This window comes from Oncorhynchus mykiss, chromosome 15 (assembly GCF_057628025.1).
Source record: "Oncorhynchus mykiss isolate SJ-2025 chromosome 15, ASM5762802v1, whole genome shotgun sequence".
Classification (NCBI taxonomy): Eukaryota; Metazoa; Chordata; class Actinopteri; order Salmoniformes; family Salmonidae; genus Oncorhynchus; species Oncorhynchus mykiss.
This window is the reverse complement of record NC_143036.1, coordinates 10,779,499-10,794,133: the sequence shown is the minus strand read 5'-3', so window position 1 is coordinate 10,794,133 and position 14,635 is coordinate 10,779,499. Positions and strand designations below refer to the sequence as shown.

The 14,635-nt window shown below is 48.5% G+C and overlaps 1 protein-coding gene across 1 annotated transcript in view; it reads left to right on the top strand.

Annotated features, from left to right (window-relative positions):
• Window positions 1-14,635, top strand: part of LOC110489570 (pleckstrin homology-like domain family B member 2) — a 65,837-nt gene that overhangs the window by 26,993 nt on the left and 24,209 nt on the right. Inside the window, 4 exon segments of the mRNA XM_036943685.2 lie at window positions 1,135-1,319; window positions 3,344-4,471; window positions 9,907-10,272; window positions 11,631-11,768. Coding sequence (XP_036799580.2) covers window positions 1,135-1,319; window positions 3,344-4,471; window positions 9,907-10,272; window positions 11,631-11,768 — 1,817 coding nt within the window.

Here is a 14,635-nt window from a genome sequence, read left to right as displayed (position 1 = left end):
CTACGGCACTGTTACAGCACAAGCGTTTCACTACACTGGCAATAACATCTGCTAAATATGTGTTTGTGACCAATACAATTTGATTTGTATGTTCCCAGAACAGGCGATTCCCAGAACGTTTATTAAAAAAAATAAAAAAAATGTTTTATCGATCAGGAAACTTTTGACTTCATTCCCAGAACCAATGGGCAACCATAAACGTTCATTCCCAGAACCAATGGGCAACCATAAACGTTCATTCCCAGAACCAATGGGCAACCATAAACGTTTCTTCCCAGAACCAATGGGCAACCATAAACGTTCATTTCCAGAACCAATGGGCAACCATAAACGTTCATTCCCAGAACCAATGGGCAACCATTAAATTAATTCCCAGAACTTCCAAGGAACTGCATGCTAACTGGGTAGACACACACATGCCCGTCTACGTTTAGTGGTTCTATGTGTGTCTTGGAAGTCATGATGGTATGGATAAAACTGTCCCATTACTCAGGTAAGGGAAGAAATGTTTCTCTATCGTTGATGAGTAAAATAACTGTTTCCTCTCCATTGCTTTCACCTATAGAGTGTTTTCAGATCAGCGATGATGGAGGGGAAATTGAACCGTCAGGGGAATTGAGGAAATTCCTGACCGCTTACAGTATTTATATTTCCCCAAATTCCAAAGTAAGGAAGTCAGTTGCTCTGCTACTTTTAGAAACCTGAACTACCATGTGTGTATTAGTTTTGGATGTGAGAATAGGTGTGTGTGTGTTGGCTGTCAGGCCCTCTGTATTATGGGCCATTTTGTATAGCAGCTCTCTGCATTTTGGGTTATGGGTGTTCTGCCAAGCCCAGCTAGGAATCGACTTAGCTGCACCTACATCCACCATGCAACTTTCACCCTCACTCCTAATGGGGCGGCACACACTGGCCCACGTACACACAGAGCTATTAATACCTCTCTCCTTCCTCAGTCCAATAGGCTTCAACAGACTAAACAGACAACCATTGGACAGGGAATGGAAATGTTTCCTTCACTATTCACTTAACGGTGAAGATGGACACTTTTTTAAATAACATGTCTTATGTATCAACTCTTCCTCTCTCTTTCTCTCTCTTCCTCTTTCTCGCTCTCTCTCGCTCTCCCCCCAGACTATCTGAAGTTTAGTAGTGACTACAGACATGGGGAGGTGGGAGGGGCCAGCAGCGCCAGAGGGATGCGCTCAGCCTCAGAGCTCCGTGATTTGATGGACACCTTACAACGCAAGAAGATCGCCCTGGAGACAAGCCTGCGAGCCAATGGGGACGCTAGCCCCTCGTACTTCAGTATGACACAGGTATGACAGCTGTAAAGCTCTCCCAGCAGGATCAACCATACTCAACAGGCAGACCCAGAACGGGGTCAATATGGATCTCCTCGCCATGGCAAAATGTGTACAAGTTGAGAAACTGAGCATTATGACTCTGCCAACAAGAGGGGCATGACCAGTTTGGGGTTTCATGCATTGTGAGTTGGGGAGTTTATTACTAAGTCAATAAATTACAATATAATTTGGTCCATAAGACTCCTGAACATCTTCTACCCCCAGTCCATAAGATTCCTGAACATCTTCTACCCCCAGGCCATAAGACTCCTGAACATCTTCTACCCCCAGGCCATAAGACTCCTGAACATCTTCTACCCCCAGGCCATAAGACTCCTGAACATCTTCTACCCCCAACCCCTAAGACTCCTGAACATCTTCTACCCCCAACCCCTAAGACTCCTGAACATCTTCTACCCCCAACCCCTAAGACTCCTGAACATCTTCTACCCCCAACCCCTAAGACTCCTGAACATCTTCTACCCCCAACCCTGAACAGCTAATCAAATGGCTACTCAGGCTATTTGCATTGACCCCCCCCCCCCCCTCCCCCCTTTACGCTGCTGCTACTCTCTGTTTATTATCTATGCAAAGTCACTTTAACTCTACCAACATATGCAAATTACCTCGACTAACTGGTGCCCCCGCACATTGACTCTGTACTGGTATCCCCTGTATATAGTATCACTATTGTTATTTACTGCTGCTCTATAATTATTTGTTACTTTTATGTTGTATTTTTTACTTACCTATTTTTTTTAACCTATTATTTTGACCGAATACAACAGGTATTACAGTGAAATGCTGGCTCTAACCAATAGTGCGGTTGAATCATGACGTTGGGGATCTTCAGGTCGAAGCTCTAGAAAGAGGCCCCAGTTCCCGACTCGGAATTCTGAGTTGGATGTCCGTTCAAAACGTATTTTCCCAGTCAGAGCAACAACAAATTCCCTAGTTCCCAATTGTCTTGAACTCACTGGAGGCGCAGTTCCTAGTTCCCAGTTGTCTTGAACTCACTGGAGGCGCAGTTCCTAGTTCCCAGTTGTCTTGAACTCACTGGAGGCGCAGTTCCTAGTTCCCAGTTGTCTTGAACTCACTGGAGGCGCAGTTCCTAGTTCCCAGTTGTCTTGAACTCACTGGAATCGCAGATCCTAGTTCCCAGTTGTTTTGAAATGTGCAGAATGTTTATCCTTTTAAGCTTAAAGACCCTTAAACCCAGACTTGGACTACACATCCACGCCACTGAGTAGCAGGCTACTGATTGCTTTGCAATGCTTGCAGTTAGCCACTGATTCCTTCCAAACCACTCATTGTTGAATCTGCGATTTCCAACTTGTTGTGTAATGTTTATGGCCGATGAGCACCGATACGTTTTATCAATAATTTCTCTTCATTGAAAAGGATTTGCCAGTAGATTGTCGACTTGATTCATGATGATGACTGATAGCTTGCTAGCTAAGTATAACGTTTACCGTCCAATCAAAGCTACTGTAGATATGTGGTTTGACGTCATTTTATTTTTGGCCAATGACCTTGAACCTTAGATGGGTACTTCAGTAACTCTATGGCAGCACCCAAGGGTCTTGAATTTTTTAGCTCTCCCCGTAGATTTTGTGGCGTCGTAGTGTCCCCGTGAGTGACAGAACATTGAGCCAATCACGGCACAACTAGAAAACATTACCCACCCCTACGCTCCGTATTTTCCGCTGGCTGCCCCACCACCACAGAAAACACCTGCATTTTGGAGATGCCTTAAGAAAGCAAAAAAAGAGACCATGTTTGTATGTTTTTTGTTTTATGTTTACAAACTGATATGTGACATGTATTAATGCCAAAATAACAGGCAACAACAACCAAAATAATCTGCCTCACTTGCCCTGAATAGGTTGCCACTGCACCTAGGAAATGTGTGTGACTGGACCTTCTTAAATAGTAGTTGAGTACCCCTGCTAGATGGACATTCCTAATGAATTTTCTTCTACTCTTCTCCCTCCCAGTCTCCACCCACCACGTCTGTGACCTCACCCACCTCGATGTGGTCAGCCTATCAGGAACAGGCTAGGCGCTTCTACGGCTCTGATCGTCCTCCTCTCTCTGGCAAAGCTGCCGCCCCTCGCTCCCCCTCTCGGCGCTCTGACCCCCCTTCCTCCCGAACCTCCATGACCCGGAAACAATCATACCAATCACAGGACAGCCTGCTCATCTCAACTGGCAATGGGCGACGCCCACTAAACCCAAACTCCTCCCCCCTGTTGTCGATGCGGAACTGTGGAGGTTCCTCTAACTCAGTGGCCGGTGGTGATAACCTCTCCTCTCCTCCACCCTCATCCCTCTTTCCAACTAGTGGAGCAGCCAGCATGCCCTCGAGTCCCCGCCTGGGACTACGAAGCCACGGCAACCATGAGCCGGTGCCTAGCAACCGAACCAGGAAGTACTCTGCAGGGTCTATAGGCGGCATAATGGAAAGTCACAGCTGCTCACTGCCCCGCCTCTGCCCCTCATCATCACCTCGTTCCCATGACAACGGAGCCCTGGCCCTGTTTTCCCTCCCCCTGACCTCTAATCCTCTACGCAACTCCTCTCACAACAATAGCCAAAACCACACCACAAACAACAACTACAACCATAACCAAATGACTAACTTCACCTACAGCCATGCCCAAAACATGAACCGGAACCAAGGAGAGGGGGTGGAATCCATCTCTCTCTCCATCCCTGAATCTCCCACCCAGGCCCCTCCAGACGTGACCTCACCGTCCCTATCAGGGGGCTCTTCCAGCCCCGGTGTGGCCAAGATACTCAGCTTCACCTCCACCAGCTCCACTTCCAGCCTTCAGGAGCCAAAGAGGTCAGCCAGCCGAGGAGCCTCCCCTGGACCAGAGCTCTTTCTGGGGGAGAGGCGGAGAGAGCACAGGGGGGGAAGACTGGAGCCTGGGCTAGGATTAGAGGAACGAAGGCAGTCATTTGGAAAGGGAGGGGTGGGGCTGGGGGCGGGGTTGACCCCACCAGGGGGGTTCAGGGTGAGGAGTGGCAGTATCAGCTCCCTGAGTGGGAAGGAAGAACTGACTGACTACCACCATCGCCAGAGAGACGAGAGACTACGAGAACAGGAAGTGGAGAGACTGGTGAGTAGTGTGTGTGTGTGTGTGTGTGTGTGTGTCTGAAATGATCCAAATGAAATAGTAATTCAATTAGGAACAGGATGGGTGGAATCAGATGACTTCCCTCTCACCTCTCGACCTCTTGAAGACATTGTTCAGGAGGTGCACTGTTTGGGCGTACGCACGCACACACGCACACACACACACAGATGAATATGCACACACACACACACATGTTCCCTGAAGGAGGTTCAGTGCCAAGGCAGATACCTCTGGCTGCTAGCCTATGCTAAGATACGTAGCTATTCTCACTCCTTCACTTTGTTGGGTCTGGTTCAGAGGAAAGTACAGACGTCTTTGGGCTCTCCGTGGTGTGTGTGTGTGTGTGTGTGTGTGTGTGTGTGTGTGTGTGTGTGTGTGTGGTTCCATAAGTCAGGCCATCTGGAGTTCCGCCCAGTTGGGTTGGTCCGGGTCATTTTGGAACCCATAACAGAAACGTCAGATGTGGGTTAGAACCAGATTGAATTAATGACTGGGAATATACCGCAGGTGGATATACACTCTCGCTCTTTCTCTCGCTCACTCTCTTGCTCTCTCTATCTCTAACGCTCTCTTGCTCTCTCTCTCACTCTCTTGCTCTCTCTCTCTCACTCTCTCGCTCTCTTGCTCTCTCTCTCGCTCTTTTGCTCTCTCTCTCTCATCTCAATTCAATTCAAAAGGCTTTATTGGCATGGGAAACAGTGCATTCAGAAATTATTCAGAACCCTTGACTTTTTCCACATTTTGTTACGTTTCAGCCTTATTCTAAAATGGATTCAAGTTTTTTTTCCCTCATCAATCTAAACACAATACTCCATAATGACAGTGAAAACAGGTTTTTAGAAATACATAATTTACATAAGTATTCAGACCCTTTGCTTTGAGACTTGAAATTGAGCTCCGGTAAATCCTGTTTCCATTGATCATCCTTGAGATGTTTCTACAACTTGATTGGAGTAAATTCAATTGATTGGACATGATTTGGAAAGGCACACACCTGACTATGTAAGGTCCCACAGTTGACAGTGCATGTCAGTGTAAAAACCAAGCCACGAGGTTGAAGGAATTGTCTGTAGATCTCTGAGACAGGATTGTGTCGAGGCAGAAATCTGGGGAAGGGTACCAAAATATGTCTGCAGCATTGACGGTCCCCAAGACCATAGTGGCCTCCATTATTTTTCAATGGAAGAAGTTTGGAACCATCGAGACTGTTCCTTGAGTTGGCCTTCCAACCACACTGAGCAATCGGGGGAGATGGGTGTTGGTCAGGGAGGTGAACAAGAACACAATGGTCACTCTGACAGAGGTCCAGAGTTCCTCTGTGGAGATGGGAGAACCTTCCAGAAGGACAACCATCTCTGCAGCACTCTACAAATCAGGCCTTTTATCCTCTTTGGGCTGCAATCCCGTTAACGGGATCGATATGACAACAGCCAGTGAAAGTGCAGGGCGCCAAATTCAAAACAACATAAATCTCATAATTAAAATTCCTCAAACATACATGTATCTTATACCGTTTTAAACGTAGTCTTGTTGTTAATCCCACCACAGTGTCTGATTTCAAATAGGCTTTACGGCGAAAGCACCACAAATGATTATGTTAGGTCACCACCAAACCACAATAAAAACAGCCATTTTCCCAGCCAAAGAGGAGTCATAAAAAGCACAAACAGAGATCAAATGAATCACTAACCTTTGATTTTCATCAGATGACACTCATAGGACTTCATGTTACACAATACATGTATGTTTTGTTTGATAAAGTTCATATATATATAAAAAAATCTGAGTTTACATTGGCGTGTTACATTCACTAGTTCCAAAAACATCCAGCGATTTTGCATAGCCACATTGATTCAACAGAAATACTCATCATAAATGTAGATGATGTAAGTTATACACATGGAATTATAGATATACCTCTCCTTAATGCAACCGCTGTGTCAAATTTCAAAAAAACTTTACGGAAAAAGCAAACCATGCAATAATCTGAGACGGCGCTCAGAACAATCAAGTCAAATTCGCCGCCATGTTGTAGTCAACATAAACCATATTTTACATGCTAAATATTCCCTTACCTTTGATCTTCATCAGAATGCACTCCCAGGAATCCCGGGTCCACAATAAATGCTTGATTTGTTCGATAATGTCTGTTATTTGTCCAACTGGCTACTTTTGTTAGCGCGTTTGGTACACCTATCCAAACGCTGGAGCTGGTCGACCATTTTTTCAGACAAAATCTTGAAAAAGTTATATTACAGGTCGAAGAAACATTTCAAACTAAGTACAGAATGAATCATTAGGATGTTTTTATCATAAATCTTCAATAAATTCCAACTGGAGAATTCCTTTGTGACTTGAGGAGGAACGGAACGCAGGAAGATATCATGCTGTATGCGCGTGACCTGGAACTGGCTCTCTGCCAGTAGTCTGACTAATTTCCCTCTCATTCAGTCCCACCACAAAGTAGAAGCCTCATTCACAATTCTATAGACAGTTGACATATAGTGGAAGCCCTAGGAAGTGAATCTTCATTCATATCTCAAGGGGATTTCAATAGGGAATGGGTTGAATAAATACCAACCTCAGATTTCTCACTTCCTGTTTGGATTTGTTCTCAGGTTTTTGCCTGCCATATGAGTTCTGTTATACTCACAGACATCATTCAAACAGTTTTAGAAACTTCAGTGTGTTCTACTAATACTGCTAATATATGCATATTATTAGTATCTGGGACAGAGTAGCAGGCACCTTATTAATCCAAGCTACTCAATACTGCCCCCATGTCACCAAGAAGTTAAGAGTTGAAGTATAGCCAATTTGTCTGTATATTTTATCATTTCATGTAGGATATCATCAACACCGCAGGCCTTTTTGGGTTGGAGGGTTTGTATTTTGTCCTGTAGTTCATTCAATGTAATTGGAGAATCCAGTGGGTTCTGGTAGTATTTTAATATCTGATTCTAAGATTTGTAATTGCTCATGTACAGTTGAAGTCGGAAGTTTACATACACTTAGGTTGGAGTCATTAACTCTTATTTTCAACCTCCACAAATTTCTTGTTAACAAACTATAGTTTCTTCAAGTCGGTTAGGACATCTACTTTGTGCATGACACAAGTAATTTTTCCAACTATTGTTAACAGACAGATTATTTATTCACTGTATCACAATTCCGGTGGGTCAGAAGTTTACATACACTAAGTTGACTGTGCCTTTAAACAGCTTGGAAAATTCCAGAAAATTATGGCATGGCTTTAGAAGCTTCTGATAGGCTAATTGACACGGTTTGAGGCAATTGGAGGTGTACCTGTGGATGCATTTCAAGGCCTACCTTCAAACTCAGTGCCTCTTTGCTTGACATCTTGTAAAAATCAAAAGAAATCAGCGAAGACCTCAGAAAACAACAAATTGTAGACCTCCACAATTCTGGTTCATCCTTGGGAGCAATTTCCAAATGCCCGAAGGTATCACGTTCATCTGTACAAACAATAGTACGCAAGTATAAACACCATGGTACCACGCAGCCGTCATAGCACTCAGGAATGAAACGTGTTCTGTCTCCTAGAGAGGAACATACTTTGGTGTGAAAAGTGCAACTCAATCCCAGAACAACAGCAAAGGACCTTGTGAAGATGCTGGAGGAAACGGGTCCAAACGTATCTATATTCACAGTAAAATGAGTCCTACATCGACACAACCTGAAAGGCTGCTCAGCAAGGAAGAAGCCACTGCTCCAAAACCGCCATAAAAAAAGCCAGAATACGGTTTGTAACTGTACATGGGGACAAAGATCGTACTTTTTGGAGAAATGTCCTCTGGTCTGATGAAACAAAAATAGAACTGTTTGGCCATAATTACCATAGTTATCTTTGGGGGGAAAATTGAGAGGCCTGCAAGCCGAAGAACACCATCCCAACCATGAAGCACAGGGGTGGCAGCATCATGTTGTGGAGGTGCTTTGCTGCAGGAGGGACTGGTGCACTTCACAAAATAGATGGCATCATGAGGAAAGAAAAGTATGTAGATATATTGAAGCAACATCTCAAGGCATCAGTCAGGAAGTTAAAGCTTGGTCGCAAATGGGTCTTCCAAATGGACAAAGACCCCAAGCATATTTCCAAAGTTGTGGCAAAATAACGTAAGGACAACAAAGTTAAGGTATTGGAGTGACCATCACAAATCCCTGACCTAAATTTGTGTGCAGATCTGAAAAAGCGTGTGCGATCAAGGGAGGCCTACAAACCTGACTCAGTTCCACCAGCTCTGTCACGAGGAATGGGCCAAAATTCACCCAACTTATTATAGGACGTTTGTGGAAGGCTTCCTGAAACGTTTGACACAATTTAAAGGCAATGCTACCAAATACTAATTGAGTGTATGTAAATTTCTGATCCACTGGGAATGTGATGAAAGAAATAAAAGCTGAAAGAAATCATTCTCTCCACTATTATTCTGACATTTCACATTCTTAAAATAAAGGGGTGATTCTAACTGACCTAAAACAGGGAAGTTTTACTAGGATTAAATGTCAGGAATTGTGTTCCATAGTGTCTAGTGTTGTTTTTGTGTGGTTTAGGCCATTACAGTAGGTGTGAGCAGAGCATCTGATACATACCTCTTAGGTCGCAGGAGTTGTTGAGGTCCTTGCTGCACCATGTGTTCCCAGAGTCGCCTCTTCACTGTTGACGTTGAGACTGCTGTTTTGCAGGTACTATTTAATGAAGCTGCCAGCTGAGGACTTGTGTGGCGTCTGTTTCTCAAACTAGACACTAATGTACTTGTCCTCTTGCTCAGTTGTGCACCAGGGCCTCCCACTCCTCTTTCTATTCTGGTTAGAGCCAGTTGTTATGTTAAGGGGGTAGTACATAGCGTTGTACGAGATCTTTAGTTTCTTGGCAATTTCTCAAACGGAATAGCCTTCATTTCTCAGAACAAGAATAGACTGACGAGTTTCAGAAGAAAGATCTTTGTTTCTTGCCATTTTGAGCCTGTAATCGAACCCACAAATGCTGATGCTCCAGATACTCAACTAGTCTAAATAAAGCCAGTTGTATTGCTTCTTTAAACAAAACGACAGTTTTCAGCTGCGCTAACATAATTGCAAAAGGGTTTCCTAATGCTCAATTAGCCTTTTTAAAATGATAATCTTGGATTAGCTAACACAACGTGCCATTGGAACACAGGAGTGATGGTTGCTGATAATGGGCCTCTGTACGCCTTTGTAGATATTCCATAAAAAATCAGCCATTTCCAGCTACAATAGTAATTTACAACATTAACAATGTCTACACTGTATTTCTGGTCAATTCGATGTTATTTTAATGGACAACAATTGTGCTATTCTTCCAAAACAAAGGACATTTCTAAGTGACCACTGTCTTGTGAACGGTAGTGTACATGTTTCTGTGTGTGCTGTAGGAACTCCAACGGCTGGAGACCATCCTGTCTTTGTGTTCAGAGCTGGGGCGATCGGAGCAGGACAGGGAGAAGAGTGTTGGTTCTAGTCCAAGTACCGGTGCCGGTCTAGCCGATCTCCAAAAGATCAACCGGGAACTAGAGAAGCTCCAGGTCTCTGACGACAAAGAGCCAGTATCCGTCTTCTTCGACTTAACCGTTAACGGAAATGGTACCGCCTCAGAAAACAATTATTATGGTAATGACAAGGAGCGTCAGTTTGGACAGCGATGGAGCAGAGATCCCCGTGACAACAGGGCGGAATCACCCGTCGTCACTCTACGAAGCTCTGCCTCCTCGCCCACCCCGCATCTACCGAGGACCAATCAGGTGAGACTTCTTCACTTTCTCACACTCTCTCTCTCCTCTTTCAGCCAACCTCCCTGTCTCTCTCTCTCTCCCCTTTTAGCCAACCTCCCTGTCTCTCTCTCTCTCTCTCCCCTTTCAGCTAACCTCCCTGTCTCTCTCTCTCTCTCTCTCTCTCTCTCTCTCTCTCTCTCTCCCTTTTCAGCCAACCTCCCTGTCTCTCTCTCTCTCTCTCTCTCTCCCCTTTCAGCCAACCTCCCTGTCTCTCTCTCTCTCTCTCTCTCTCTCTCTCTCCCCTTTCAGCCAACCTCCCTGTCTCTCTCTCTCTCTCTCTCCCCTTTCAGCCAACCTCCCTGTCTCTCTCTCTCTCTCTCTCTCTCTCTCTTTCCTTTCAGCCAACCTCCCTGTCTCTCTCCCCTTTCAGCCAACCTCCCTGTCTCTCTCTCTCCCCTTTCAGCCAACCTCCCTGTCTCTCTCTCTCTCTCCTTCTCTCCTTTCAGCCAACCTCCCTGTCTCTCTCTCTCTCTCTCTCTCTCTCTTTCCTTTCAGCCAACCTCCCTGTCTCTCTCCCCTTTCAGCCAACCTCCCTGTCTCTCACTGTCTCTCCCCTTTCAGCCAACCTCCCTGTCTCTCTCTCGCTCTTTCTCCCCTTTCAGCCAACCTCCCTGTCTCTCTCTCTCTCTTTCTCCCCCTCTCTCTCTCTCTCTCTCTTAATGTTGCTTCATGTAGCTTCTCATGGTTTAATAAGAGTTAAAGGAGAGAGAGATGAGAGTGGTAGAGAGAGAGATCCCCTCTCACCATAAAGTATTACAGAGGAAAACACACACTGGCCTTGGCCACGTCTCAACACCTCCTTCTACATTGCTTAGTTCTGTTGTGAAAACTCCTCTGGAATCTGACTTACTCTTATCATTTAGGATCCACGTATTTTATCTACTCGCAAAAATGTCTTATCTTCTTAGACCTCCACAACAAGCTTTAGAGGTCAGGGTCGTTTGTTATAGTGAATCGGTCTTCTATTTACCGTGTCAGAACCTGGAGGTGCTGAATACTGTATTTCAAGTTGGGTTTCTGTGCCGCTGTGAGAGGAGGTCACGGGAGATGTGAGTGTGTGGACAGCTAAATTCAACCAATGAAGCTATCACATTAACACCTAGAACATGTCTATGGCCACAGTTGTTTTTTTTGCCCTCGTTCTGGATGACCTGTAGGCTTTTGTTCCTGCTCAGTACTAACATGCATTATTCAACTAATTATCAAGATCTAGTTCAACTGAATCAGGTTTGTTCTGGGCTGGGAACAGCACCACCAATATCTCTCCAGGACCAGTGAATAAAGAACATAGCATAGATTCCATTGTGAGAGTGTGATGTCATCTTTAGGCGCTGGTGGAGGAGGGACGGCGGAGGAAGGAAGTGACCCGTGTGGAGGAGGAGAGGATCCAGGTGCTCAACAACATGGACAAGCTGGAACAGAAGATCAAAGAATTGGACAACCAGATGGACGAATCACTCAGAGAAGTAAGGAGGGATGGGGGAGGGACAGAGAGATATAGGGGGAGGGAGGGACAGAGAGATATAGGGGGAGGGAGGGACAGAGAGATATAGGGGGAGGGAGGGACAGAGAGATATAGGGGGAGGGAGGGACAGAGAGATATAGGGGGAGGGAGGGACAGAGAGATATAGGGGGAGGGAGGGACAGAGATATAGGGGAGGGAGGGACAGAGATATAGGGGGAGGGAGGGACAGAGAGATAGGGAGGAGGGAGGGACAGAGAGAGGGAGGAGGGAGGGACAGAGAGAGATAGGGGGGAGGGAGGGACAGAGAGAGATAGGGGGGAGGGAGGGACAGAGAGAGATAGGGGGGAGGGAGGGAGGGAGGGACAGAGAGAGATAGGGGGGAGGGAGGGACAGAGAGAGATAGGGAGGGGGGAGGGAGGGACAGAGAGAGATAGGGAGGGGGGAGGGAGGGACAGAGAGAGATAGGGAGGGGGGAGGGAGGGACAGAGAGAGGGAGGGGGGAGGGAGGGACAGAGAGAGATAGGGGGGAGGGAGGGAGGGACAGAGAGAGATAGGGGGGAGGGAGGGAGGGACAGAGAGAGATAGGGGGGAGGGAGGGAGGGACAGAGAGAGATAGGGGGGAGGGAGGGAGGGACAGAGAGAGATAGGGGGGAGGGACAGAGAGAGATAGGGGGGAGGGACAGAGAGAGATAGGGGGGAGGGACAGAGAGAGATAGGGGGGAGGGACAGAGAGAGATAGGGGGGAGGGACAGAGAGAGATAGGGGGGAGGGACAGAGAGAGATAGGGGGGAGGGACAGAGAGAGATAGGGGGGAGGGACAGAGAGAGATAGGGGGGAGGGACAGAGAGAGATAGGGGGGAGGGACAGAGAGAGATAGGGGGGAGGGACAGAGAGAGATAGGGGGGAGGGACAGAGAGAGATAGGGGGGAGGGACAGAGAGAGATAGGGGGGAGGGACAGAGAGAGATAGGGGGGAGGGACAGAGAGAGATAGGGGGGAGGGACAGAGAGAGATAGGGGGGAGGGACAGAGAGAGATAGGGGGGAGGGACAGAGAGAGATAGGGGGGAGGGACAGAGAGAGATAGGGGGGAGGGACAGAGAGAGATAGGGGGGAGGGACAGAGAGAGATAGGGGGGAGGGACAGAGAGAGATAGGGGGGAGGGACAGAGAGAGATAGGGGGGAGGGACAGAGAGAGATAGGGGGGAGGGACAGAGAGAGATAGGGGGGAGGGACAGAGAGAGATAGGGGGGAGGGACAGAGAGAGATAGGGGGGAGGGACAGAGAGAGATAGGGGGGAGGGACAGAGAGAGATAGGGGGGAGGGACAGAGAGAGATAGGGGGGAGGGACAGAGAGAGATAGGGGGGAGGGACAGAGAGAGATAGGGGGGAGGGACAGAGAGAGATAGGGGGGAGGGACAGAGAGAGATAGGAGGGAGGGACAGAGAGAGATAGGGGGGAGGGAGGGAGGGACAGAGAGAGATAGGGGGGAGGGAGGGAGGGACAGAGAGAGATAGGGGGGAGGGAGGGAGGGACAGAGAGAGATAGGGGGGAGGGAGGGAGGGACAGAGAGAGATAGGGGGGAGGGAGGGAGGGACAGAGAGAGATAGGGGGGAGGGAGGGAGGGACAGAGAGAGATAGGGGGGAGGGAGGGAGGGACAGAGAGAGATAGGGGGGAGGGAGGGAGGGACAGAGAGAGATAGGGGGGAGGGAGGGAGGGACAGAGAGAGATAGGGGGGAGGGAGGGAGGGACAGAGAGAGATAGGGGGGAGGGAGGGAGGGACAGAGAGAGATTAGGGGGGAGGGAGGGAGGGACAGAGAGAGATAAGGGGGGAGGGAGGGAGGGACAGAGAGAGATTAGGGGGGAGGGAGGGAGGGACAGAGAGAGATAAGGGGGGAGGGAGGGAGGGACAGAGAGAGATAGGGGGGGAGGGAGGGAGGGACAGAGAGAGATAGGGGGGGAGGGAGGGAGGGACAGAGAGAGATAGGGGGGGAGGGAGGGAGGGACAGAGAGAGATAGGGGGGGAGGGAGGGAGGGACAGAGAGAGATAGGGGGGGAGGGAGGGAGGGACAGAGAGAGATAGGGGGGGAGGGAGGGAGGGACAGAGAGAGATAGGGGGGGAGGGAGGGAGGGACAGAGAGAGATAGGGGGGGAGGGAGGGAGGGACAGAGAGAGATAGGGGGGGAGGGAGGGAGGGACAGAGAGAGATAGGGGGGGAGGGAGGGAGGGACAGAGAGAGATAGGGGGGGAGGGAGGGAGGGACAGAGAGAGATAGGGGGGGAGGGAGGGAGGGACAGAGAGAGATAGGGGGGGAGGGAGGGAGGGACAGAGAGAGATAGGGGGGGAGGGAGGGAGGGACAGAGAGAGATAGGGGGGGAGGGAGGGAGGGACAGAGAGAGATAGGGGGGGAGGGAGGGAGGGACAGAGAGAGATAGGGGGGGAGGGAGGGAGGGACAGAGAGAGATAGGGGGGGAGGGAGGGAGGGACAGAGAGAGATAGGGGGGGAGGGAGGGAGGGACAGAGAGAGATAGGGGGGGAGGGAGGGAGGGACAGAGAGAGATAGGGGGGGAGGGAGGGAGGGACAGAGAGAGATAGGGGGGGAGGGAGGGAGGGACAGAGAGAGATAGGGGGGGAGGGAGGGAGGGACAGAGAGAGATAGGGGGGGAGGGAGGGAGGGACAGAGAGAGATAGGGGGGGAGGGAGGGAGGGACAGAGAGAGATAGGGGGGGAGGGAGGGAGGGACAGAGAGAGATAGGGGGGGAGGGAGGGAGGGACAGAGAGAGATAGGGGGGGAGGGAGGGAGGGACAGAGAGAGATAAGGGGGGGAGGGAGGGAGGGACAGAGAGAGATAAGGGGGGGAGGGAGGGAGG